The sequence below is a fragment of the Nerophis ophidion genome, linkage group LG10, assembly GCF_033978795.1.
Source record: "Nerophis ophidion isolate RoL-2023_Sa linkage group LG10, RoL_Noph_v1.0, whole genome shotgun sequence".
NCBI lineage: Eukaryota > Metazoa > Chordata > Actinopteri > Syngnathiformes > Syngnathidae > Nerophis > Nerophis ophidion.
This window is the reverse complement of record NC_084620.1, coordinates 62,254,445-62,282,077: the sequence shown is the minus strand read 5'-3', so window position 1 is coordinate 62,282,077 and position 27,633 is coordinate 62,254,445. Positions and strand designations below refer to the sequence as shown.

At 41.8% G+C, this 27,633-nt stretch overlaps 2 protein-coding genes across 3 annotated transcripts in view; one reads left to right on the top strand and one right to left on the bottom strand.

Annotated features, from left to right (window-relative positions):
- The window catches only part of ncaph2 (non-SMC condensin II complex, subunit H2), an 11,872-nt gene extending 1,217 nt beyond the window's left edge, over positions 1–10,655 (bottom strand). Inside the window, exons 1-19 of one of the 2 annotated variants that reach the window (XM_061914383.1) lie at positions 10,514–10,655; positions 9,480–9,615; positions 9,309–9,407; positions 9,190–9,251; positions 9,062–9,125; positions 5,513–5,569; positions 5,365–5,444; positions 5,154–5,290; positions 4,987–5,087; positions 4,845–4,913; positions 4,698–4,767; positions 1,505–1,606; positions 1,350–1,394; positions 1,205–1,275; positions 987–1,065; positions 847–915; positions 733–782; positions 546–650; positions 336–485 (exon numbers count right to left, since the gene is read on the bottom strand). In XM_061914383.1, the coding sequence (XP_061770367.1) occupies positions 336–485; positions 546–650; positions 733–782; positions 847–915; positions 987–1,065; positions 1,205–1,275; positions 1,350–1,394; positions 1,505–1,606; positions 4,698–4,767; positions 4,845–4,913; positions 4,987–5,087; positions 5,154–5,290; positions 5,365–5,444; positions 5,513–5,569; positions 9,062–9,125; positions 9,190–9,251; positions 9,309–9,407; positions 9,480–9,587 (1,518 nt within the window). In that variant the 5' untranslated portion in view covers positions 9,588–9,615; positions 10,514–10,655. The remainder of the gene's footprint in view (positions 1–335; positions 486–545; positions 651–732; positions 783–846; positions 916–986; positions 1,066–1,204; positions 1,276–1,349; positions 1,395–1,504; positions 1,607–4,697; positions 4,768–4,844; positions 4,914–4,986; positions 5,088–5,153; positions 5,291–5,364; positions 5,445–5,512; positions 5,570–9,061; positions 9,126–9,189; positions 9,252–9,308; positions 9,408–9,479; positions 9,616–10,513) is intronic. The other variant, XM_061914384.1, reaches the window with a different exon arrangement.
- A 40-nt stretch (positions 10,656–10,695) lies between these two features.
- Positions 10,696–15,675, top strand: socs2 (suppressor of cytokine signaling 2). The gene is given in 4 exon segments (XM_061914385.1): positions 10,696–10,840; positions 12,183–12,325; positions 12,327–12,387; positions 14,996–15,675. Coding segments are annotated over 4 exon segments (693 nt in total). The 5' UTR covers positions 10,696–10,812; the 3' UTR covers positions 15,457–15,675.
- Positions 15,676–27,633: the final 11,958 nt, after the last annotated feature.

Sequence of the window (27,633 nt, the reverse complement as noted above, 5' to 3'; positions counted from 1 at the left end):
CTTACTTTAGTTATCGCCATGGAGATGAGGATTAATGGTTTAGAAGTAGCAGACTGCAGATAAACTAGCTATGTCTTAAAGCACCTCTTCCTGAGGGTGTTTCAGTGTTATAACTTAACCTTTATTGTTACTTGTTAAGCCAAAATGTGTTCGTTCTCCCTTTTGTCTACACACTGTGTTTGCTTGTAAGCACTCAGTGTGCACGCGCTGCCGAACATGCTCCATCAACCAATATTAGTGGTTGATGGAAATATAAGTGATTAAAAAAAAAATCAAGAAAAGTTGAGAAGAATGCTCAGAATAAAGTAAAATGAAGGAAGTCAAAGGATCTTTACCAGCTGTAGCGATGCCAGCAGGAACTTGCAGGCTTCTACGTTGTCCAGACCGGACACCACGGACGAGAAGGTGCGGCGCCCGCCCACGGTCTGCAGCGCCGCCACGATTCTGTCGCCGTATTCATGGATGTCAAATGGCGGGCGCTGCTCCTACAAGGAAAGATGTCGTCAGGTGCGTGAGAGCTACTTCCTGCCCACCCGTCCTACTACCTGCCGAGCAAGCTCAGGGTGGATCTTGTCCTCCCAGTCTTTGATCCGTCGAGACAACGTCGTCTCCTGAGTGTAGCCTCCTTGACAGTACAGCACCAGCTGGTCCTAAACGCCGCCACACACACACAAGACGTCCTGGTTGACACGCTGAGCCAACGCCCTCCTGACGAGTGATGTCATCGCCTACCACGCGCAACTTGACGAGGTCTTCGTAGGTCAGCTGGTCCGTGTGTGCTCCTGCAGACAAACTCTGATGTCAAGTACAGAGAGGAAACTAAAGACGGGGACGTGTAGAGCGCACCTGGCACGCCGTCTTCATCTGCCTCAAACTCGGCGGGGAGATGATCATATTCACAAGAGTCTTCTGCTCCTTCAAAGCCACTTGATACATTTTAGACACACACTCGCACACTAGACTTTTTAAATGAAACACTCACACACCGACAATGCCCTCCACGGGCTCCGCCTCCTCTCGCTGCAGGAGCTTACTTGTCAGCTCTTCGTCAGACACGAACACGCCCTGTGACATCACACATGCATTAGCCCCGCCCCCCTGACATCACACACTAATCAACCCCAGCCTGTGACAGTTGAGACTAATTAACCCCACTGGGTGACGTCAGGAAAGGATTTAAGGCGAAGGCAGAGCGCGCACTGACTTGTTTCCTGTTGAGTCTCCTGTGACAGGTAAGCTTTGTTTTAAGGCTGCTGAGGTAAATGTGGTTTAGGTCTAAAACGAGAGAAGAGATGTTTGATCATTAATTTGTGACTGACATGCTAGAAAAGAAAAAGTGTGACACTTACCAGTGAACGTCGGCCCCTTCTTCAACTTGGGATCGGCGGGATCGTCTGTGAGAGTGCGAAGCTTTTAGGGAATGATGGGTGCGCACACGCACACACACGCGCACACACACACACACACACACACACACACACACGCACGCTTCCGGAAGTCTTACAGCTTTGTTTGAACCAAACGCAGAAGTCCTGCAGGGGAGCCACACGCTTTCGTTTCCTCTTCCCGCCGTCCTCCAGACCGTTGGGAACGGCGTAGCACTTTCCTGAGGAGCAAGTAGGGAAAAAGCTGCATGATTATGGAGAAAATATTCATCAGTTATTTCTATCGACATTGGAATTTAAGTACAGAACAGGTCAAAAGTTTGGACACGCCTTCTCATTCAAAGAGTCTCTATTTTCATGACTATTTACATTGTGGATTGTCACTGAAGGCATCAAAACTACCAATGAACACATGTGGAGTTATGTACTTAACTGATAACAAGTTTTGTATTCTAGTTTCTTCAAAATAGCCACCCTTTGCTCTGATTACTGCTTTGGACACTATTGGCATTCTCTGGATGAGCTTCAAGCACACCTGTGAAGTGAAAATCCTCTCAGGTGACCTCTTGAAGCTCGAGAGAATGCCAAGAGTGTGCGAAAAAAAGTAATCGGAGCAAAGGGTGGCTCTTTTGAAGAAACTAGAATATAAAACATGTTTTCAGTTATTTCACTTTTAAGAACATAACTCCACGTGTTCATAATTTGATTGCTTCAGTGACATTCTATAATGTAAATAGTCACGAGAATAAATAAAATGCATTGATTGAGGTGTCACTTCTCTATCCTTGTGTGGCTCGTACATACTGTTAAAAAAATAAAAATAAAATAAAAATTGGCGTGTAGTTCAAACTTATAATAAAAGTAACCAAAAACATGTTTGATATTCTAGTTTCTTAAATAGCCACCCTTTCCTCTGATTGGCGCAAAGGGGCGGTATAGCTCGGTTGTTGAGCGGCCGTGCCAGCAACTTGAGGGTTGCAGGTTCGATCCTGACTTCAGCCATCCTAGTCTCTGCCGTTTTCCTTGGGCAAGACACTTTACCCACCTGCTCTCAGTGCCACCCACACTGGTCTAAATGTAACTTAAATATTGGGTTCCACTATGTAAAAGCGCTATAAGTCACTAGAGGAAAAAGCACTATATAAATAATTCACTTCACTGATTACTGTTTTGCACACTCTTGGCATTCTCTCGATAAGCGGGTCATATACTTCTGGTGTTGTGATCTCCTTATCGCAGTCTACTAATATTCTACAACTGCCAGCCTCAGAACTATCCATCCATCCATTTTCTACCGCTTATTCCCTTTCGGGGTCGCGGGGGGCGCTGGCGCCTATCTCAGCTACAATCGGGCGGAAGGCAGGGTACACCCTTGACAAGTCGCCACCTCATCGCAGGGCCAACACAGATAGACAGACAACATTCACACTCACATTCACACACTAGGGCCAATTTAGTGTTGCCAATCAACCTATCCCCAGGTGCATGTCTTTGGAGGTGGGAGGAAGCCGGAGTACCCGGAGGGAACCCACGCATTCACGGGGAGAACATGCAAACTCCACACAGAAAGATCCCGAGCCTGGATTTGAACCCAGGACTGCAGGAACTTCGTATTGTGAGGCAGACGCACTAACCCCTCTGCCACCGTGAAGCCCGCCTCAGAACTGTGTTCAAATTGCAATCATCCAAAAAAGAGTAGCAGCAAAGTAGAAAGCAGTCAACTTTGTGAAGTGAATTATATTTATATAGTGCTTTTTCTCTAGTGACTCAAAGCGCTTTACATAGTGAAACCCAATATCTAAGTTACATTTAAACCAATGTGGGTGGCACTGGGAGCAGGTGGGTAAAGTGTCTTGCCCAAGGACACAACGGCAGTGACTAGGATGGCGGGAGCGGGGATCGAACCTGCAGCCCTCAAATTGCTGGCATGGCCGCTCTACCAACCGAGCTCTACAACGCAGGCGACAGGTAAACTAGCTATGACTATGCTAACTGGCGAGCTGGTTTTGGCGCCCCCTGTTCTGCAATTCAGTGCTGCGTTTAGGCAAAATTTTTTTTTTTTTTAACTTGGGACTTCACGCGGGCAGGATTTTGGCTGTAGCTTGGGGACCCCTGGTTTAGATCATATTTTTTTGACATTTCATTTAAAAAAATGCTGAAGTGATGCAACTGAGGGGCTCCAGCGACCCCAAAAGGCACAAGCAGTAGAAAATGGATGGATGTAGTGAGGGACTCTCGCTATGTGGGCTCTACCGAGGATGTCGTTGTGGATTGTGCGGCCCTTTGAGACACTTGTGATTTAGGGCTATATAAATAATCATTGATTGTTTTAACTGTTTGAAAATGCAGATTTCTGTTTTGACGCCTGAATACTCAACACTGCAAAAAGTCAGTGTTTAAAAACAACAAGAAGAAGAAAATATAAAAATGAGGGGTATTTCATTTGAACTAAGCAAAATGATCTGCCAATAGAACAAGAAATTTCGGCCTGTCAAGACTTTCCAAATAAAGTAAAATTAGCTAAACTCATTGAACCCAAACATACCTTTTTTTTAAAATATATAATTATATTCTCACTAATAAGTGCACCTTTCTTGGTAGCAAAAAAATTAGACTTTTTGTTAATCCATTTTCTACCGCTTATTCCCTTCGGGGTTGCAGGGGGGCGCTGGAGCCTATCTCAATTATAATTGGGCGGCAGGCGGGCTACACCCTGGACAAGTCGCCACCTCATCACAGGGCCCTTTTTGCTGAATATGTTGAAAAATATTCTTAAATTAAGTGAATGCTAGTGCCATTATCTTGACAATATATATTTTTTCATGCTTGAAGAAAGAAATTACTTTAAAAAAAGTAGTTTTATACTTATGAGTGTTTGACTCGGCTTTGCATCAGTTGATATTCTAGTTTCTAGCATGTTTTACTCAATATAGGTCATAAAATCTCAACAAGCTGTAATATCTTACTGAGATCATTTAAGACCAAAACCCTTAATACAAGTAAAACACAGACGTAAAATCTGCTTAGGGAGAATAATTATATTATCTGAATGAAAATAGAGAAATATCACCCTTATTTGAGATATTTCAGTTTTTGCAGTGTATGCTGTAACCTGCATTTTGACAAAGTATTGGCAACATTAGAGCTAACGCGGGGAAAACTTTCTAGTAACACCGCCTAAATCAGAGAGGTAACTACTGCAACTATGGACCTACTGAGCCGATGAGCTGTTGCGTCGCGGCCAAAATCGTGATTAAAATCGGATTATTTGTGGAACCCTAAGTAGAAATCACATCACAGGACCAAGCCTACCAAGCTTGAAGGTTTTCTCGCCCACTTTATGGAGCTCGGCGTACGGGTCGTGAAGCATCCACACGGTGACCTGCAACGATGAGCAAACAAATGAGCACGGACCGTCTTCTTCAAACTGATGCACCGGCAAGTGTTGGCTCAGCGTACAGCAGGAAGTTCTGCCTCCTCGTCGACGACCTGCTGCCGTTGTCGAAGCACGCGGCCTTCGCTCGGCGCCTGAACATCACAAAATTCACACCGTGGACCTTTTTTTTTAAAACTCACACACTTGGAATATCTCCTCGCAAACCTGCTGCCTTTCCACATGCTCCTCTGCTTCCTGCTCCATCACATCATTCGCGGGAAGGAAGCTCTCCTCTGCTGCGTCCGTCATATCGGCGCCGCCTGACACTGCAAAAAAAAGAAAAACGACCTTATGGAAGAAGCCGTGCTAGAAAGCGAGAAGTGTGCGTGTACCAGGAGGCTGTAGGTCCTGGTCTGAGAGAGGCCTGCTGGACATAGGGCACTGGGTGAGGAGGATCATGTCCTGCAGTCCAGGGAAGAACCGATTTATCCAGAAGTCCTTCTGGCTGCACAGGACGTCACCTTTCACGCTGACTCACAAAAAGACGACGGCTGACACCTGCAGGTCACATGCGGTGTTGCATGGGAGGAAGACCACACCCACCTGATGAGGGGCAGCTTGTGCTTGTGGGAACTATCAAGAGCAATCAGGGACTCCGGAGGAAGAGGTGTCACTTTCACCAGCTGACAAGAAGAAAATGAAGTCTGTGTGAGCGGCACCAAGGTCACTGGTGTTGCTTGTGAGGTCTCACCGTGCCGCAGTCGTCCTTGTCCACGTAGTTCGTCATGTCGATGTCCAGAGGCGAGAACTGCACATGTCAGAAGCAATTAAATCCACTATCTATAGAGCACATTTAAACAAAAGTTTCCACAGTGCTGCAGAAAAATATTAAACAAGATTCAAATACTATTCTTAGCGGTCTTGGCACCAATGACTGAACAAAAACATTTATATAAAAGTAAATGATTTAAAAACTATTTTAAAGGATAAAAATAATTGTAGATTGCTAATGAAGCCTTAGCTTGATGCTGCTCTACTATCTCCTGCTCCCGCTTGCTGCGGCAACAAACAAAATTCCAGACACTCCTTCTTTTGTATAGTTTACTTGTCAACTTAATCCTTCAAAAATGTAAAACTATGTGGGAACAAATTAATGGCAAAATAAAGCCGGTTTGTTACAGTAAGAAAGAGTTACAAAAAGTAGACGTCAAAAAAATTGTGTGGCTCGATTACCCCATACCTGACTGCCATTACCCATAATACCTTGTGGCCAAAACCATCCTACCACACAGATCCTTACGCTATTTATGCAATTAAAGTTACGTCAAATTATTTAGATGAATGTAATTACAAATGTACTTTTTTTATTGTAAGCATGCAAATTAAGTACAGGACTGTCTCAGAAAATTAGAATATTGTGATAGTCCTTTTCTGTAATGCAACTAAAAACATGAAAATGTCATACATTCTGGATTCATTACACATAAACTGAAACATTGCAAGCCTTTTGTTGTTTTAATATTGCTGATTATGGCATACAGCTTAAGAAAACTCATCCTATCTCAAAAAAATTTAATATTTCCTCACACCAAGTAAAAAAAAAAAAAATAACAGCAAAACAAAATCACACATTTTGAAAATGTCAATTAATGCACTCAGTACTTGATTGGGAATCCTTTAGCACGGATTACTGCATCAATGCGGCGTGGCAAAGGAGGCAATCAGCCTGTGGCATTGCTGAGGTGTTATGGATGCCCAGGATGCTTCAATAGTGGCCTTTAGCTCATTTGCATTATTGGGTCTGGTGTCTTTCAGCTTCTTCTTCACAATACCCACAAATTCTCTATGAGGTTCAGGTCAGGGGAGTTGGCAGGCCAATGGAGGACAGTAATGCCATGGTCAGTACACCAGTTACTGCTGGTTTTGGCACTGTGGGCAGATGCCAGATCATGCTGGAAAATATAATCATTTCCATAGAGCTTTTCAACAGATACAGCTTCAATAGCCGTATTCCCATGGTCAAGCCACTCCTGCACTCTAGACAACCGAAGTTCCCTCAGTCAGCAATGGTTTGGGGAGCCATGTCAGCTGCTGGTTTTGGTCCACTGTGTTTCATAAAGTCCAGAGTCAATGTAGCTGTGTACATGCTTCCATCTGTTGTAAAGCTCTATGAAGATGATTTAATTTTCCAGCATGATCTGGCACCTGCCCACAGTGCCAAAACCAGCAGTAACTGGTGGTGTACTGACCATGACATTACTGTCCTCCATTGGCCTGCCAACTCTCCTGACCTAAACCTCATAGAGAATTTGTGGGGTATTGTGAAGAAGCTGAAAGACACGGGACCCAATAATGCAAATGAGCTAAGGGCCGCTATTGAAGCATCCTGGGCATCCGTAACACCTCAGCAACGCCACAGACTGATTGCCTCCATGCCACGCCGCATTGATGCAGTAATCCGTGCAAAAGGATTCCCAACCAAGTATTGAGTGCGTTAATTGACATTTTCAAATGTTTGATTTTGTTTTGCTGTTATAAATCTTTTTTTTTTTTTTTACTTGGTCCGAGGAAATATTCAATTTTTTTTAGTTTTCTTAAGATGTATGCCATAATCAGCAATAATAAAAGGCTTGCAATATTTCAGTTGATGTGTAATGAATCCAGAATGTATGACATTTTCATGTTTTAAGTGGCATTACAGAAAATAAAGGACTTTATCACAATATTCTAATTTTCTGAGACAGTCCTGTAAATAGTCCCATTTTGGCTGAATAAACAAAGCACCTTCCATAAAATGTAAATTGACTTAAACATTTAGGCTCCTACACTAGAAAACAATAGAAATACATATTTAAGAACAGTGCACCACACAACTCACGCCACGTGTTACTTTCCAAAGTGCAGCACAAAATTAAGATTCAAATACTATTCTTGGCTCCACCAATGACTGAACAAAATACATCTATATACAAGTAGATATGATTAAAAACTATTTTAAAAGGGTAAAACTAATTAAAACAATTTAAATACATATTTAAAAACGGTACTACACAACTCACGTAGTTTTCAAAAAGCTGCACAAAAATATTAAACAAGATTCAAATACTATTCTTGGCTCCACCAATGACCGAACACCAACTAAATGTATATAAAATATGATTAAAAACTATTTTAAAGGGTAAAATAATAGAAATACACATTTTAAAAAGAGGACCACACAACTCTTATTACTTTCCAAAGTGCTGCACAAAAGCAAACAAGATTAAATTATTCCTGGCTCCACCAATGACTGAACAAAAACAAAATACATTTATATAAAAGTAAATATGATGTAAAACTAAACAATAGAAATACATATTTTAAAAACAGAGGACCACACAACTCACTGTTAAAAGCCAGAGAATAAAAGACGAGACTTAAAACACACCACTGTGGGAGCAGTTCGGACATGGCGGCGCAGAGTGTTTAAGAGCTGAGGGCTGACCACAGTTTTAAGTCTGGTCTTGGACACCAGGAGCTGGAGCTGGCTATCAGACCTCAGACCGTGCGCAGGAGTGTACATTTGGATGAGGTTTTGCGCTGTAATGAGGCACCTGTCCATGCAAAGCTTAAAACTCAAACAGCAACACTTTTAAATCAATTAAAATGAACAGGGAACCAGTGCAAAGTCTCAGGAGTTAGGGTTATATGCTGGTGTTTCCTGGCCCCTGTTAAGTCGTGCTGCCACCTTCTGGACTAACCAACCGGGAGACAGCTTTTTGGCTCATAAATAAATGATAAATGGGTTGTACTTGTATAGCGCTTTTCTACCTTCAAGGTACTCAAAGCGCTTTGACACTACTTCCACATTTACCCATTCACACACACATTCACACACTGATGGAGGGAGCTGCCATGCAAGGCGCCAACCAGCACCCATCAGGAGCAAGGGTGAAGTGTCTTGCTCAGGACACAACGGACGTGACGAAGTTGGTACTAGGTGGGATTTGAACCAGGGACCCTCGGGTTGCGCACAGCCACTCTCCCACTGCGCCGTCCCCACGCCAGCATTAAGTACGTTACAGTAGTCCAGGCCACTTGAAATAAAAACATGCACGACTTGTTCAAAATGGTTAAAAGATAAAAAAAAAAAAAGGGTTACTTTGAAGGTGATAAAAATACTATTTTAAAACGCCATTTACATGTTTGTTTAATTTTAAAATCCCTGTCCATAGTGACTTTGCAACGCACGTCAATTTTGCAATGGTCCCAAGTGGATGACGGCCAGAGCAAAAACTAAAGCGTCCACTTTGTTTCTCACCTCGTCTTCAAACGCTTCGGCCCCGGAGTCTGCTTCCCCGCACGCTTCGGCTTGCTTGCGTCGTCTGTCAGGCGAGAACAAGTTAAAGGAAAAGGTCAAAGGTGAGCGTCGGGACTGGCGCCGCTCACTTCTTGTTCCTGTCGCTGATGTACTCCAAGGTTTGGTAAACCAGACTGTACAGCAGCTCCACCTAGAAAGACATGTTTTATCTTGACGCCTTCCAGAAGATTCGCACTACTGCGCTGACCTTTTTGCTGTAGATGGAGGCTGAGCCTTGGATGAGCAGTGCCGCCTCCGCAAAGTTCAGCCGGGTCTTCCCATCAAACGTGATGCACATCTCGTCCAACTGCAACACAACTCCCGTGAAAACCGACTCATTCGGTGCACCGCGCCTTTTTCAGACCGCAAAAAAAGTCACCTCCTCCAAGTAGTCGTTTAACTCGGACGCCACGTCCACGTCCCAGTTGTCTGTGAGCTCCCGGATGGGCTTCATCAGGTGAGCGTACCTGCTCTCAGTGGGCTCCATGGGTGGGCAGCACGGCCACCAGGTGACGCTGCAACAGTAAATTGGAGAAACATGAGACAAGCTTCAGCGACCCTGGAGTTTGCATGTTCTCCCCGTGACTGTGTGGGTTCCCTCCGGGTACTCCGGCTTCCTCCCGCCTCCAAAGACATGCATCTGGGGATAGGCCCCTCTCACCTCCAAAGACATGCACCTGGGGATAGGCCCCTCCCACCTCCAAAGACATGCACCTGGGGATAGGCCCCTCCCACCTCCAAAGACATGCACCTGGGGATAGGCCCCTCCCACCTCCAAAGACATGCACCTGGGGATAGGCCCTCCCACCTCCAAAGACATGCACATGGGGATAGGTTGATTGGAAAGATTAAATGGTCCCTAGTGTGTGAATGTTGTCTCTGTTTTGACCCTGCGATGAGGTGGCGAATTGTCCAGGGTGTATTCTGCCTTCTGACTGAATGCAGCTGAGAGGCTCCAGCAACCCCAAAAGGGACAAGCGGTAGAAAATGGGTGGATGGAGCCCTGGCAACACTAGATTGGCCCTAGTGTGAATGTTGTCTTTGTGTTAGCTTTGTGAGGTGGTGACTTATCCTAGGTGTACCCCGCCTTCCGCCCCAATGCAGCTGAGAGGTTCCAGCGACTCCAAAAGGGACATGCGGTAGTAAGCGGATGGACCCCGAAAGGGACAACCGGTAGGAAAATGGATATAAGGACTAAAATAAACTTTACGTTCCTTTTTTTAATACGATGTAACTTCATAAGATCGGACTTTACACGCATTGAAAACGATTGTAACTAAAATGTTATTTTGAAAGGTTAACAATATTCCATCAATGTAAAAAAAAAAAAAGTGGTGGGAATGAAGGTGGCATTGATCTAGCGTTAGGTTAGTCAAAAAATCAAACTCTAGAAAGTAATTATTAGATTCTTACCAACAGGAGAAGGACAAAGTTTTAAAGCATCAAAGTACCCGCTCGCCCGCCTATTTGGTTCCGGGTTTTTTTCTTCTTCTACTACTTCCGGGCAGAGCGTTCTGCTGCTGTGCTACCGCCTGGTGGTCAACTTCTGTTGTACATTTGACTCAAGTAAATAGTGTTTATCTCATGTATTCAAACGTGGAATTAATGGAATGACTAATAATGAAACCCGTACTAGTTGTTTTTAATTTGATCTATGGTTTTCTGTCCTAGCTCACTTATGTGCGCGCGCGTCCCTCTCGAACCACGTGACCATGTTCCTGGAAAGTTCCTGGAAACACGGTACTGCTGTTGTGCTGCTGGCCTGGGTTGTGCTCCTGCTGTGGTGCTGCTGGTGTGGGTTCTGTTTCTGCTGGCGTGGGTTCTGGTCCTGCTGTGGTGCTGCTGGCGTGGGTTGTGGTTCTGCTGTTGTGCTGCTGGCGTGGGTTCTGGTCCTGCTGTGGTGCTGCTGGCGTGGGTTGTGCTCGCCACACTTGGCCCCCACAGCCCAGTTGCCGGCACAAAGCCGCAATAAACAGCAATGATGTGCAAATAAAAGGAATATAAGACACCGCGGGAGTGGATGTCCGCGCACTGGACCTCCGGCCAAGTTATTGGGACCTGGCAGTAAAAGCTGGACGAGGCGGTGCTGAAGGCCGACGACAGACAAAGTGTGCAGCTTTTAAATGGTCAACCTTTTTTTTTTATTTTAATGAAAAGGTGCGTGTAGCTGCCAGCTTGTTGCGCTAGCCGCGGTTCTTTTGGATTCTTCATCTGTCATTCAACTTTTTCTGTCAATCGCGTGGCTTTCAGACCTTATCTGAATTTATTGAGGTGGGGACAAGCGGTAGAAAATGGATGTAAGGGAGCAATAGTAAGAATGTCGATTATGGTGTTTTTTCTTTGTCTAATAAGGAGTTTGAATTTAATTTTGAGATAGGGACAAGCGGTAGAAAATGGATGGATAGGAGCAATAGTAAGAATGATTATGCTGTTTTGTTTTTTCTTAGTCTAATGAGTTTCAATTTATTTTTTAGATGGAGACAAGCGGTAGAAAATGGACAGATGGGAGCAATAGTAAGAATGTTGATTATGCTGTTTTTCTTTGTCTAATAAGGAGTTTGAATTTATTTTAAAGATAGGGACAAGCGGTAGAAAATGGATGGATGGGGGGCAATAGTAAGAATGTTGATTATGGTGTTTTTTCTTTGTCTAATAAGAAGTTTGAATTAATTTTCAGGATAGGGACAATCAGTCGCGAATTGATTGATGGATTGGAGCAATAGTAAGAATGTTATGTTTTTTCTTTGTCTGATATGGAGTTTGAATATATTTTTGAGATGGGCTCCGGCGACCCTGAAAAAGACAAGCGCTAGAAAAAGGATGGATAGCAATAGTAAGAATGTTGATTGTGGGGGTTTTTCTTTGTCTAATAAGGAGTTTCAATTTTTTGGGGGATAGGTTCCAGCAACCCCTGACACCCCAAAAGGGACAGATGGTAGAAAGTGGATGGATGTATAGGAGCAATAGTAAGAATGTTGATTATGGTGTTTTTTTTTGTCTAATAAGGAGTTTGAATTTATTTTTGAGAGGGACAAGCTGTAGAAGATGGATGGATAGGAGCAATAGTTGTTTTTCTCTCTAGAAACATCCTCCTGGTTTTCATCCCGATCCTGGTTGGTTGTCCATGTCCAGGCCGCAGAAGGTTGGAGGCGTTCAATGAGCTGCCAGCCCTCAGAGTCCCCCGACGCCGTCCAAACCAACCCGGGAGGGGCAGCTGCTGCCTGGAGGAGGACTGGATTGTGACGAGAGACGCCTCTCTTTGGCCATGAAGGAGCTGAAAAGCGCAGGTTCGAGTCCTCCTGTACACACTAAAAAAAATGTTGGGTTGGAGAAAAAACAACCCAATTTTAACACAACTGCTGGTCTAGAAAAGGACGAACCCCTTATTTGAGTTATTTTAACTCAACATGTTGGGTTCATTTTTTCAATCCAATTTATGGGTTGATTTATTTAACCAAAAAGTTGATTTGTAACTTAATGTTGGGTTATGCCCAACCAAACTATTGGCTTGACTAACCCAATAGTCGAGTTATTATAACTTAATGTTGGGTTATTCACAACCAAACTATTGGCTTGACTAACCCAATAGTCAAGTTATAACTTAATGTTGGGTTATGCCCAACCGAACTATTGGCTTGACTAACCCAATAGTCAAATTATAACTTAATGTTGGGTTATGCCCAACCAAACTATTGGCTTGACTAACCCAATAGTCGAGTTATTATAACTTAATGTTGGGTTATGCCCAACCAAACTATTGGCTTGACTAACCCAATAGTCGAGTTATTATAACTTAATATTGGGTTATTCACAACCAAACTATTGGCTTGACTAACCCAATAGTCAAATTATAACTTAATGTTGGGTTATGCCCAACCAAACTATTGGCTTGACTAACCCAATAGTCGAGTTATTATAACTTAATGTTGGGTTATTCACAACCAAACTATTGGCTTGACTAACCCAATAGTCAAGTTATAACTTAATGTTGGGTTATGCCCAACCGAACTATTGGCTTGACTAACCCAATAGTCGAGTTATTATAACTTAATATTGGGTTATTCACAACCAAACTATTGGCTTGACTAACCCAATAGTCAAGTTATAACTTAATGTTGGGTTATGCCCAACCGAACTATTGGCTTGACTAACCCAATAGTCGAGTTATTATAACTTAATGTTGGGTTATTCACAACCAAACTATTGGCTTGACTAACCCAATAGTCAAGTTATAACTTAATGTTGGGTTATGCCCAACCAAACTATTGGCTTGACTAACCCAATAGTCGAGTTATTATACCTTAATATTGGGTTATTCACAACCAAACTATTGGCTTGACTAACCCAATAGTCAAATTATAACTTAATGTTGGGTTATGCCCAACCAAACTATTGGCTTGACTAACCCAATAGTCGAGTTATTATAACTTAATGTTGGGTTATGCCCAACCAAACTATTGGCTTGACTAACCCAATAGTCGAGTTATTATAACTTAATGTTGGGTTATTCACAACCAAACTATTGGCTTGACTAACCCAATAGTCAAGTTATTATAACTTAATATTGGGTTATTCACAACCAAACTATTGGCTTGACTAACCCAATAGTCAAGTTATTATAACTTAATATTGGGTTATGCCCAACCAAACTATTGGCTTGACTAACCCAATAGTCGAGTTATTATAACTTAATGTTGGGTTATGCCCAACCAAACTATTGGCTTGACTAACCCAATAGTCGAGTTATTATAACTTAATGTTGGGTTATTCACAACCAAACTATTGGCTTGACTAACCCAATAGTCAAGTTATAACTTAATGTTGGGTTATGCCCAACCGAACTATTGGCTTGACTAACCCAATAGTCGAGTTATTATAACTTAATGTTGGGTTATTCACAACCAAACTATTGGCTTGACTAACCCAATAGTCAAGTTATAACTTAATGTTGGGTTATGCCCAACCAAACTATTGGCTTGACTAACCCAATAGTCGAGTTATTATAACTTAATGTTGGGTTATTCACAACCAAACTATTGGCTTGACTAACCCAATAGTCGAGTTATTATAACTTAATGTTGGGTTATTCACAACCAAACTATTGGCTTGACTAACCCAATAGTCGAGTTATTATAACTTAATGTTGGGTTATTCACAACCAAACTATTGGCTTGACTAACCCAATAGTCGAGTTATTATAACTTAATGTTGGGTTATGCCCAACCAAACTATTGGCTTGACTAACCCAATAGTCGAGTTATAACTTAATGTTGGGTTATGCCCAACCAAACTATTGGCTTGACTAACCCAGTAGTCTATTATAACTTAATGTTGGGTTATTCACAACCAAACTATTGGCTTGACTAACCCAATAGTCGAGTTATAATAACTTAATGTTGGGTTATTCCTAACCAAACTTTTGGGTTGAATTATTTAACCCAAAAGTTGAGACATTGTAATTCAATGTTGAGTTATTACCAACCAAACTACTGGCTTGACTAACCAAACAGTTGAGTTATAATAACTTAATGTTGGGTTATTCCTAACCAAACTTTTGGGTTGAATTATTTAACCCAAAAGTTGAGACATTGTAATTTTCCAACCAAACTTTTGGGTTGAATTATTTGACCCAAAAGTTGAGTTATGCTAACTCAATGTTGGGTGATTGTAAATGTTAATATTCCGTAATAAAACGTGTAATCAAAAATGCGTTGAAAAACAACCGGAAAGTGGTTCTTAATTTTGAAACCCCAGAAAATGGGTTCAAATAATGCCCTTAGAACTCCAAAATGTAAGCCAACACTAGCAACTCGTACAGCATTTTGCCGTGTGGGATCGCCCGCTTCACTGCGAAAGGCTCTGGGTCGGTCAGTGTTCCGTTCTTGTGGTTTCCAGGCTGGTACTGGGGAAGCCTGAGCGCCAACGAGGTCAAAGAGATCCTGCGGGACGCTGCGGTGGGAACCTTCCTGGTGCGGGACAGCTCTCAAAGCAACTACCTGTTCACCATCTCCACCATGACGTGGGCGGGGCCCACCAACCTCCGCATCGAGTACGACCAGGGCAAGTTCAAGCTGGACTCGGTGCTCCTGGTCAGGCCCAAACTCAAGCAGTTTGACAGCGTGGTCCACCTGGTGGACCACTATGTCCGCATGTCCATGGTCAGCCAGAAGACTCCGCCCTCCACGTCGTCCAACAGCACGGTGCCGCTGCTCCTCACCCGGCCCGCCTACGCCACCGTTACGCCGCTACAGCACCTGTGTCGCGTCACCATCAACAGACACGCCAGGCGGGTCCGGGACCTGCCCCTACCAAACAGGCTGAAGGACTACGTGGCGGACTACGCCTACAACGTGTGACGCCATCAGCTGACTGTTTCTGAGGCCGCAAGGAGACCAAAGACGTCACGTGATCACGGCGCCGACGTCATTCCACAGCGTTTTTTTCCTCTTTGGTACAGGTGGAAGGACCGATGACTTTTATGAAAGCCAAAGCAGTGTGTCTGCCACGGATGGCCGACCTCTGACCTCATGCACAAATTGTGATTATTTGATATTTAAATAAAGATGTTGACTACCGGTGGGTGTACCTTTTTTTTTATTTTTTTTAAATTCCTTTTGCGACTTCTCGTTGTGTCCACACGGCGGCGCCAGATGACTGTGAAAGTGTTGCCAGAAAACTCCCAGCAGCCATGGCCAAGGTAGCAAGGTGGCTTCATGACTCTGGTCTTACTTTAAGAAAACGGCAACAGTGTATTTTGTCAACAAATATAAATGTCATCCTTTCCAAATATAATGGTTAATAAGGAGATAATAGAAAATGTTAGAGAATATCGTTACCTGGTTGTCATTTTAGAGCCAACACTTGGCTTTAAAAAACATATCAAGCATATGTGCCAGAGTCTTAAATACAACATAAAAACGTTCAAATGTATCAAGAATTAACACTGGAGGCAGCTCAAACTTATTTTAATGCAATGTTTAGGCCTTGTTTTTTTTTAATTGTAAAACATGTTGGTCTCAGGCAAACAAAATGGTTCTGAGGCCATTGGAAACTTTGCACAAACAATCGCTCAAAATCCTTGACCGAAAACCTCACCATCACTATTTAGTTCTCCAAAAATATAGATTGTTAAACTTAGCTGCTAATCAAAGATTAGCATCAATACGAATGGGGCTTCACGGTGGGAGAGGGGTTAGTGCGTCTGCCTCACAATACGAAGGTCCTGCAGTCCTGGGTTCAAATCCAGGCTCGGGATCTTTCTGTGTGGAGTTAGCATGTTCTCCCCGTGAATGCGTGGGTTCCCTCCGGGTACTCCGGCTTCCTCCCACTTCCAAAGACATGCACCTGGGGATAGGTTGATTGGCAACACTAAATTGGCCCTAGTGTGTGAATGTGAGTGTGAATGTTGTCTGTCTATCTGTGTTGGCCCTGCGATGAGGTGGCGACTTGTCCAGGGTGTACCCCGCCTTCCGCCCGATTGTAGCTGAGATAGGCGCCAGCGACCCCGAACGCGAATAAGCGGCAGAAAATGGATGGATGGACGAATGGCCCATCGAATCCTGAATAACACTGGACCAGCGCCACCTAAGCACTTTGTCCAGTTGACATCTGCTGTGACACCTAGAAACACAGGAGTCTCCACCAGGGGGCAGTGTAGCGTCCCCAGATGTAAAACATCTCTTGCACAATCAGCCTTTTCATATAAAGCCATAAAGGAGTGGAACCAGCTCACAAACCTGAAAAGTTTAACAGATGACTCTTCATTTACAATTGAAGTTAAAAAGTATCCTACACTTTTCTTTTGTAAAGTAAATCTGAGCATCTACATCAACTATATGTTTTGCCTGAGAAGCTGGACTGAAGTTCAAAAGTGGCTTTGGAGCAATGAAAGCTGCTCACACAGTCACTAAGGTGGCCACTGGGTTAGACAGATCAACTTAATGTCAATTATATTTATCCATGACTGGTAAGTTGTGAGGTGTGTCTGTTAAAATCACGGTTGTTTTTACGAATGAGGACGTGTCTTTGTGTGATGTAAATGAGGTGTGCTTGTTTTGTATATTAAGTATGTGGCCATGAAAGGGCATTTTATGACTTTTCCTAATTTGATTACGTGACATGCCATGATTTTATTGTCATTTTATTGCATGATTTTTGTATCCCTTTAATTGAAAAAGCCAGGGACTGCAGATGGAAATGAGCTATTTAGCTATAATCTGGTACAGAACATATCGGTCTTTGAGCTTCATGTTTCTGTGCACTGTCCCTTCAAATAAAGACTCAACTAAACTAAGGTCCTTTGGAACAGGGCTGACCACACTTTCTCTGCAGGCCAGCAACTTTTCAATCCACCAAGTCAAGGGGAGCTAACTCATTTATATTAATTTATGAAATAGGCTTTAGTTAACAAGTTAAAAGTGTTTAATGATAACACAAGAAGGTTTACCACAGATTCGCGAGGACAAGAAAACAAGTTGCTGTATTACCTGATTCTGATGACTTGCTTTGGTTGGAATCAGACAATAGTGCTGATAATGTCGGCATTTTCAAATGGAGGAGAAAATAAGTCCTTTCTGTCCAATACCACATAAAAGTGGTCAGTTTTTGCCATCTTATTTGTCCAGCTTCCTGAGACTTAGACAAACTTGAATGATCCACAAGGGAAATACTTCCACACAGTATCTCAGTTACAAGGATGGAAAGGACGATGCAGGTATAAATAAGACTAAATAATGTCTGCTGACTATATTGTGAAATCCCCAAAAGAGGACTGATTTATGCGTGCCAAGGTCGGGACTAGGTGGACATTTGCCAATGATACTTGAACTTGCTTTATTAGTAATGTATTGATTTAAATAAAGCCTTTTTTCTCCTCTGTTGACAGCGGTATTGGTCCCAGGGACCCCACCCACTCATAAAAAAGGGGGCCCACTTTTTTGTAAGCGTTTTGAAAACAAGTGATAAATGTATGCATTATCTCACATTCTATGTTTTTTTTAAAAGGTTGTCATAAACTTTACTTAATTCATTAAAAGAAATAAAAGAAGACAATTTTGTATACATATGTAAATGTATTCACTTACAAACATTTATTCACTTTCTTCTTTCCTTCATGAATCTAAACTTTACCGCTGCTGGTAGTTTTTTCTATGTTGTATTTAATAAGTTGTAGGTGTATTTATTTCAGTATAAAAGTGTACAAAGTGTTTTGCTCGGGTCATGAAATGATAATGCTGTGCCAGGGCATACATACATTTTATATTTAAGGCTTAAATCTCTGGAGTCTACATCAACTTCACATCTATCCCTCGTTTCAAAATGTTTGGTTTTTTTTTAAAAAGTTTTTTTGTTTGTTTTCCGCCCTTTTTTGTCAAACAAAACAGTTTTTTTTATGGCAAACACACAAAATATGCAAAATCTTCCACCAAAAATATTTTTTAATGTGGAATAGTTGATGTGATGTAATCAGGGTTGAGGTATATATTGTAGCGTCCCGGAAGAGTTAGTGCTGCTAGGGATTCTGGGTATTTGTTGTGTTTATGTTGTGTTACGGTGCGGATGTTCTCCCCACGTGTTTGTCATTTTTGTTTGGTGTGGGTTCAGAGTGTGGCGCATATTTGGAACAGTGTTAAAGTTGTTTGTACGGCTACCCTCAGTGTGACCTTATAAACAATAATCAGCTGTTGACCAAGTATGCCTTGATTACCAATCAATCCACTATCTCGCTCTGCTCTGCCCTCACAAATGCTGCAACGTGCGCACACCTTCACAACTTGTTCCATTTTTAACCCTTTCTCAATCCTGGACATACTTTGAAAATACACGCAACGCTGGCTCAAAACGCCAGACATTTGAGGCATTTAAGAAACCCCACCCGGACAGCCCAGTAAAAGAGGACATGTCCGGGGCAAAGACGTTGTATGGTCAGTCTAAAATATATCGATATATCGGTTCGCAGCCGAGTGTGAAGTGACTGGGATGAGAATCAGCACCTCCAAGGCCAAGTCCGTGGTTCTCGCCTAGGAAAGGGTGGAGTGCCCTCTCCAAGTTGGGGAGGAGACTCTGCCCCAAGTGGAGGAGTTCAAGTACCTGGGAGTCTTGTTCACAAGTGAGGGAAGAGTGGATGGTGAGATCGACAGGCGGATTGGTGCGGCGTCTTCAGTAATGCGGACGCTGTATCGATCCGTTGTGGTGAAGAAGGAGCTGAGCCGGAAGGCAAAGCTCTCAATTTAGCGGTCGATCTACGTTCCCATCCTCACCTATGGTCATGAGCTTTGGGTCATGACCGAAAGGATAAGATCACGGGTACAAGCGGCCCAAATGAGTTTCCTCCCCCGGGTCTCTCCCTTAGAGATAGGGTGAGAAGCTCTGCCATCCGGGAGGGACTCAAAGTAAAGCCCCTGCTCCTCCACAGGGGGAGGAACCAGATGAGGTGGTTCGGGCATCTGGTCAGGATGCCACCCGAACGCCTCCCTAGGTAGGTGTTTAGGGCACGTCCGACCGGCAGGAGGCCACAGGGAAGACCCAGGACACGTTGGGAAGACTATGTCTCCCGGCTGGCCTGGGAACACCTCGGGATCCTCTGGGAGGAGCTGGACCATGTGGCTGGGGAGAGGGAAGTCTGGGCTTCTCTGCTTTGGCTGCAGCCCCCGCAACCGGACCTCGGATAAGCGGTAGAAAATGGATTTTATTCCAAATGTAAAACACTTCCTTGTGGTCTACATAACATGTGATGCTGGTTCTTTGCTCAAAATGTTGCATGGTTGATGTTTTACACATCACTAGTGCAACAACAACGCCGGAAAAACGTGGAAAACCGTCCGACTGGAACTCTCTAACAACTAAAGTTCCTTGGGTGAATAATGTAAACTCGCTACACCGGTATGTTTTAGTGCTTTCATGGCGACTTTACTGACAGATATAAGAAATAACTTTACACTACTTTATATTAGAAATGGCAACAGTGGGAGGTGAATGTCCCACAACAAGAAGGTAGAGAAAAAGAAGTCTACAATGTCAGCACGGACTACAATGGCAGACGCGCACAAATTTTCAGGACTAATGCAGATCCCAAATACACATCAGCAGATACGAAAAGTTGGTTTTGCATAACATTGCGAAACAAAACCCTAATAATATTCGTATGTTTAATTCACCGACAGTCCTTCAAGCGGTGCAGCCTCATCGCTTACCAAAGTCGTACTAAAAACATTTTGACGGATTTTTGAGCGCCGTGCGTGATGTTATATATTCTCAATGGAACATTTAAAGTTTTGGTGTTGTTTACTGGCGTCATCTTGCGGTCTACACGTATCTCTTATGTGTGACTGCCATCTACTGGTCACACTTATCATTACACCATGTAATAAATAAAATAGCTTCGAGGCCGGTAAGCACAACCAGAATCATGCTGTGCATTGTCGATTTTTGAGAAAATGAAAGGATTTTAAGTGCGCCATATAGAAATGATACAGTAATTTTACTTTTATTGATACAGCAGTTTTTTTCTTAATTTGAAATGACTCAGAAATATCCAAGAAGTAAAGATGGAAGAAAGTCACCATTGTTGGAATTATTTTTGAATTTTATTTCGCTTTTTTTGAGTGTATGAATGTTGACTGCTGGGAAAGTTAAGATAAGTGCTAGGTTCTGTTACGACTTCTTGTTATTATTAGGTGACTTGTGGCTAAACAGCTCATTAGAGGCCACGCTGTTGCAACCCACACATGCACAAAGGCTGCTTCATCCTAAGGACATAATGCAGGGAAGCAAACTCAACAATGTTGTCTATGTAGCAAGGAGTGCAATGAGCGCTACATTTAAAGAGACCAATCCTTGCACCGGGCTGGACTGGGACAAAAATTGGGCTGTCGTGATTATCAGTGGTTCTCAAATGGGGGCACGCGTACCCCTGGGGGTACTTGAAGGTATGCCAAGGGGTACGGGAGAGTTTTTAAAAATTTTCTAAAAATAGCAACAATTCAAAAATCCTTTATAAATATATTTATTGAATAATACTTCAACAAAATATGAATGTAAGTTCATAAAGTGTGAAAATAAATACAACAATGCAATATTCAGTGTTGACAGCTAGATTTTTTGTGGACATGTTCCATAAATATTGATGTTAAAGATTTATTTTCTTGTGAAGAAATGTTTAGAAGTAAGTTGATGAATCCAGATGGATCTCTATTACAATCCCCAAAGTTGATAATTACTTCTATGTGGAGAAATCTGCATTTATCATTCAATCACTTGTTTATTTTTCAACAAGTTTTTAATTATTTTTATCTTTTTTTCCAAATAGTTGAAGAAAGACCACTACAAATGAGCAATATTTTGCACTGTTATACAATTTAATAAATCAGAAAGTGATTACATAGTGCTGTATTTCTTTATCTCTTTTTTTCAAGCAAAAATGCTTTGCTCTGATTAGGGGGTACTTGAATTAAAAACATGTTGACGGGGTACATCACTGAAAAAAGGTTTGAGAACCACTGGTGTATACTGTTGGCGCTGTGGGTCATTTATCTCTACAAGAGACCTTGTACTGTACAGTATCTGGACCTCGAAAAAACAAAGACAGCAATGGAGTCAAATAAATTGAACCGGGTTACATGTACAAAAAAACAGTTTTCATGCACCCGGAATTGGGGCCATGGAGGCCGGCCTGCTACTATAAAGCGCTACTGAGCCGTCCATCACCCCGAAGGGGAATCAAGCGATGGTGAAGGCGTTGGGTGGGGGTGGGGTGTGTGTTGTGTATATGCTCATTGTCTTTGGGTGTAGTGGTGTGGTGTCCATAGACCTGGGGCTGTTCTGCATGCAATGCAAGCGGGAAATGTTTATAGAGCAAACGTAGACCCAATAAATAAACTTCAAAAAAGGGTCATTAGAATAACACACAGGGCGTGCTACTATGAACATACCAAGCCATTATTAATAAGTTCAAATGTGTTAAAAATTTTCAGATATCGCGTTTTTAAAAACAATGGAAATGATGTTTGGAGTAAAGAACAACAGCCTTCAAGCTTGTATTCTTAGGTTATTTCAATTAAGAGGAGAAAACTATCATTTACGGGGATGTTGATTTTTTGAAATAGGTAAAGCAAGAACAAATAGAAAATATAAATGTATTACAGTTTTAGGAGTTACATTTTGGAACAAGGTCTGTGATGAGCTGAAGACTTGTAGTTCTTTGTTAAGCTTTAGCAACAATTACTTTTATCCTATAGATTTTTTTTCGTTTACTTTTTTTAACGTTGATGTTCCAGGTAATGTTATTTTCAGTGAAGGTATAGGATAGGCAAATGTAAGCCTTGGCTTCAGCCTATTCCTTTTTCGGTCATTCTTTTTCTTTTCTTTTCTTTTCTTTTCTTTTTATGTGTAAACGTGTATGATTATTACATATGTATAATCTCTACTGTTAAACTGGTCACACAAAATGGTTAATGCTTGATGATTGATTATATGCCCGAAATCAACTTATTTCATTCATTCATTCATTCAAGCAAATTTTGACTCCCGGGCGTCGTTGAGGAGGGCAAGAGGTCAAAAGTGTCCATCTTTGATAGTCCTCGGGGGATGTTTACGGAACAGCCCGCTCCTGTTGTTGCAGCGTTGAGGCCATTCGAGGGAGTCAAATCGCAGAACGATATTGTAATGATTTGAACAGAACAGCGGGGTATAAGTTTGAACTAGACGATATTTTTTAACAGTATGTACAAGACACACAACAAGAGGAAAGAGAAATGGCAATGCGGACACATGCAAAGGACTTTGGGTAAACCTCTACTGTATATGGATAATCTGCTGACGTCACCAATGGGGAAAATCCAATATATATATATATATATATATATATATATATATATATATATATATATATATATATATATATATATATATATATATATATATATATGTATAAAGCATTTCACTGTGGTGTAGTCTACATGTGACAAATAAACTTGAACCTTGATATATATATATATATATATATATATATATATATATATATATATATATATAGTACAGGCCAAAAGTTTGGACACACCTTCTTATTCAATGTGTTTTCTTTATTTTCATGACTATTTACATTGTAGATTGTCACTGAAGGCATGAAAACTACAAATGAACACACGTGGAGTTATGTACTTAACTGAAAACATGTTTTATATTGTAGTTTCTTCAAAATAGCCACCCTTTGCTCTGATTACGGCTTTGCACACTCTTTGCATTCTCTTGATGAGCTTCAAGAGGTAGTCACCTGTAATGAATTTCACTTCACAGTTGTGCTTGAAGCTCATCCAGAAACTCAGCCCTGTCTTGGTTTAACTCTTATCTTACTGACAGGGTGCAGTGTGTCTCCCATAACAATGTGACCTCGGACTATGTTAAGGTAACGTGTGGAGTTCCCCAGGGTTCGGTCCTTGGCCCTGCACTCTTCAGCTGACCAACACGCCAGACTGTAGTCAGCTGGAGGCGTGTCTTAATGAAATTAAACAATGGATGTCCGCTAACTTTTTCCAACTCAACGCCCAAAAAACGGAAATGCTGATTATCGGTCCTGCTAGACACCGACCTCTATTTAATAATACAACTTTAACATTTGACAACCAAATAATTAACCAAGGCGACTCGGTAAAGAATCTGGGTATTATCTTCCATCCAACTCTCTCCTTTGAGGCACACATTAAAAGGGTTACTAAAACGGCCTTCTTTCATCTCCGTAATATCACTAAAATTCGCTCCATTTTGTCCACTAAAGACGCTGAGATCATTATCCATGCGTTTGTTACGTCTTGTCTCGATTACTGTAACGTATTATTTTGGGGTCTCCCCATGTCTAGCATTAAAAGATTACAGTTGGTACAAAATGCGGCTGCTAGACTTTTGACAAGAACAAGAAAGTTTGATCATATTACTCCTGTACTGTATATACCTTTATATACATATATACATACATATATACCTATACTGTATATACCTTTATATACATATATACATACATATATACCTATACTGTATATACCTTTATATACATATATACAAACATATATACCTATACTGTATATACCTTTGTATACATACATATAAATGGGTTGTACTTGTATAGCGCTTTTCTACATTCAAGGTACTCAAAGCGCTTTGACACTACTTCCACATTTACCCATTCACACACACATTCACACACAGATGGAGGGAGCTGCCATGCAAGGCGCCAACCAGCACCCATCAGGAGCAAGGGTGAAGTGTCTTGCTCAGGACACAACGGACGTGACGAGGTTGGTTCTAGGTGGGATTTGAACCAGTGACCCTCGGTTAGCGCACGGCCACTCTCCCACTGCGCCACGCCGTCCCTATACCTATACTGTATATACCTTTATATACATATATACATACATATATACCTATTCTGTATATACCTTTATATACATATATACATACATATATGCCTATACTGTATATACCTTTATATTCATATATACATACATATATACCTATACTGTATATACCTTTATATACATATATACATACATATATACCTATACTGTATATACCTTTATATACATATATACATACATATATACCTATACTGGCTCACCTGCACTGGCTTCCTGGGCACTTAAGATGTGACTTTAAGGTTTTACTACTTAGGTATAAAATACTACACGGTCTAGCTCCATCCTATCTTGCAGATTGTATTGTACCATATGTCCCGGCAAGAAATCTGCCTTCAAAAGACTCCGGCTTATTAGTGATTCTTAAAGCCCAAAAAAAGTCTGCGGGCTATAGAGCGTTTTCCGTTCGGGCTCCAGTACTCCGGAATGCCCTCCCGGTAACAGTTGGAGATGCTACCTCAGTAGAAGCATTTAAGTCTCACCTTAAAACTCATTTGTATACTCTAGCCTTTAAATAGACCTCCTTTTTAGACCAGTTGATCTGCCGCTTCTTTTCTTTTTTCTCCTATGTCCCGATCCGATGACCATGGATGAAGTACTGGATGTCCAGAGTCGAGACCCAGGATGGACCGCTCGCCTGTGTATGGGTTGGGGACATCTCTACGCTGCTGATCCGCCTCCGCTTGAGATGGTTTCCTGTGGACGGGACTCTCGCTACTGTCTTGGAACCGCTTTGAACTGAACTCTCACGGCTGTGTTGGATCCATTATGGATTGAACTTTCACAGTATCATGTTAGACCCGCTCCACATCCATTGCTTTCGGTCCCCTAGAGGGGGGGAGGGGTTGCCCACATCTGAGGTCCTCTCCAAGGTTTCTCATAGTCATCATTGTCACTGGTGTCCCACTGGGTGTGAGTTTTCCTTGCCCTTATGTGGGTTATTTCCGAGGATGTCGTAGTTGTAATGGTTTGTACAGACCTTTGAGACATTTGTGATTTAGGGCTATATAAATAAACATTGATTGATTGATTGATTGATATACCTCAGCTAACTAAACTATGGCAATGTATAATATCATTCATACAGCAATATAATATCATTCATACAGCAATATATCATTCATACAGCAATATAATATCATTCATACAGTAATATAATATCATTCATACAGCAATATAATATCATTCATACAGCAATATAATATTCATACAGCAATATAATATCATTCATACAGCAATATAATATCATTCATACAGCAATATAATATCATTCATACAGTAATATAATATCATTCATACAGTAATATAATATCATTCATACAGCAATATAATATCATTCATACAGCAATATAATATCATTCATACAGCAATACAGTCTCACTGCACAGCAGACAGCAGTTAGCAGAGTCCTCAAGTAATCCACGAGAGACTCAGCTGGCTGTGACTCACCACAAGTCTCTTCTCAGTATTTGAATGGCAAATGTGAAAATTCAGCGTTTTTGAATAAAAATAATCTAAAACTGGTGAAGTTAAATGGAAAATAACTTTATAGTATAATCACTGGATATATATAACAATTTGATTATTTTTTTTCCTTTTACATTTTTTTCTTTCCATGATGGCAGGTGAGGCCACGCCTCCTTTGCCGCCCCTGACTGCACGCCCCTGGTATATACAGGTATGTATATACAGGTACATACAGCATAGGCGTAATATGATCAAACTGTCTGGTTACACATGAATACGATTTTCAACTTGTTTAAGTCGGGGTCCACGTTAATCACTTCATGGTAAGAAGTTAGAAGACTCTATGAATGGGCGGAACTCATAAGAGAAGAAGAAGACAGACGGAAGAGAAACACATTCCAAAATAAAGATTGAAAAAACTTCAACCACCTGCACCTGGACTATCAAAAAAGGGGAACAAAAAGCAAAAAAGAAGGAACAGAGAACAGTCAAAAACCTAAAATGACCTTACCATTCATCGGGGGAAATGATCCATGATACTGTATCTATCTATATCTGTGTCAGATATAGATATACTGTGTCTATCTATATCTGTGTCAGATATAGATATACTGTGTCTATCTATATCTGTGTCCGTCCATTGATTTTGATGATGATGGAGATATTCCATTCCACGGTGTACCTTCAAGTCCAGGTCTTTGTAGATGTAGGAGCCATTTTAGGTATCCTTATTTTGGTGTTGGCATTACTTTCTTTTGTCACTAGGTGGCGGGCTTTTTGGTTGAGCAGTGCAGGGTTGAAGACATATATAGGAGCACAGGTGAGCTGATTAGGTAGGACTCAGGTGTAGGAGCAGCAGACGACAACAGCAGCAGACAAAAAGAGCAGACAACAGCAGCAGACAAAAACAACGGCAAACAACAGCAGACAAAAAGAGCAGACAACAGCAGACAAAAAGAGCAGATAACAGCAGACAAAAAGAGCAGACAACAACAGCAGACAAAAAGAGCAGACAACAGCAGACAAAAAGAGCAGACAACAGCAGACAAAAAGAGCAGACAACAGCAGACAAAAAGAGCAGGCAACAACAGCAGACAAAAAGAGCAGACAACAGCAGTAGACAAAAACAACAGCAAACAACAGCAGACAAAAAGAGCAGACAACAGCAGACAACAGCAGACAAAAAGAGCAGACAACAGCAGACAAAAAGAGCAGACAACAGCAGACAAAAAGAGCAGGCAACAACAGCAGACAAAAAGAGCAGACAACAGCAGCAGACAAAAACAACAGCAAACAACAGCAGACAAAAAGAGCAGACAACAGCAGCAGACAAAAACAACAGCAGACAAAAAGAGCAGACAAGAGCAGACAACAGCAGACAAAAAGAGCAGACAACAGCAGACAAAAAGAGCAGACAACAGCAGACAAAAAGAGCAGACAAGAGCAGACAAAAAGAGCAGACAACAGCAGACAAAAAGAGCAGACAACAGCAGACAAAAAGAGCAGACAAGAGCAGACAAAAAGAGCAGACAACAGCAGACAAAAAGAGCAGACAACAGCAGACAAAAAGAGCAGACAACAGCAGACAAAAAGAGCAGACAAGAGCAGACAAAAAGAGCAGACAACAGCAGACAAAAAGAGCAGACAACAGCAGACAAAAAG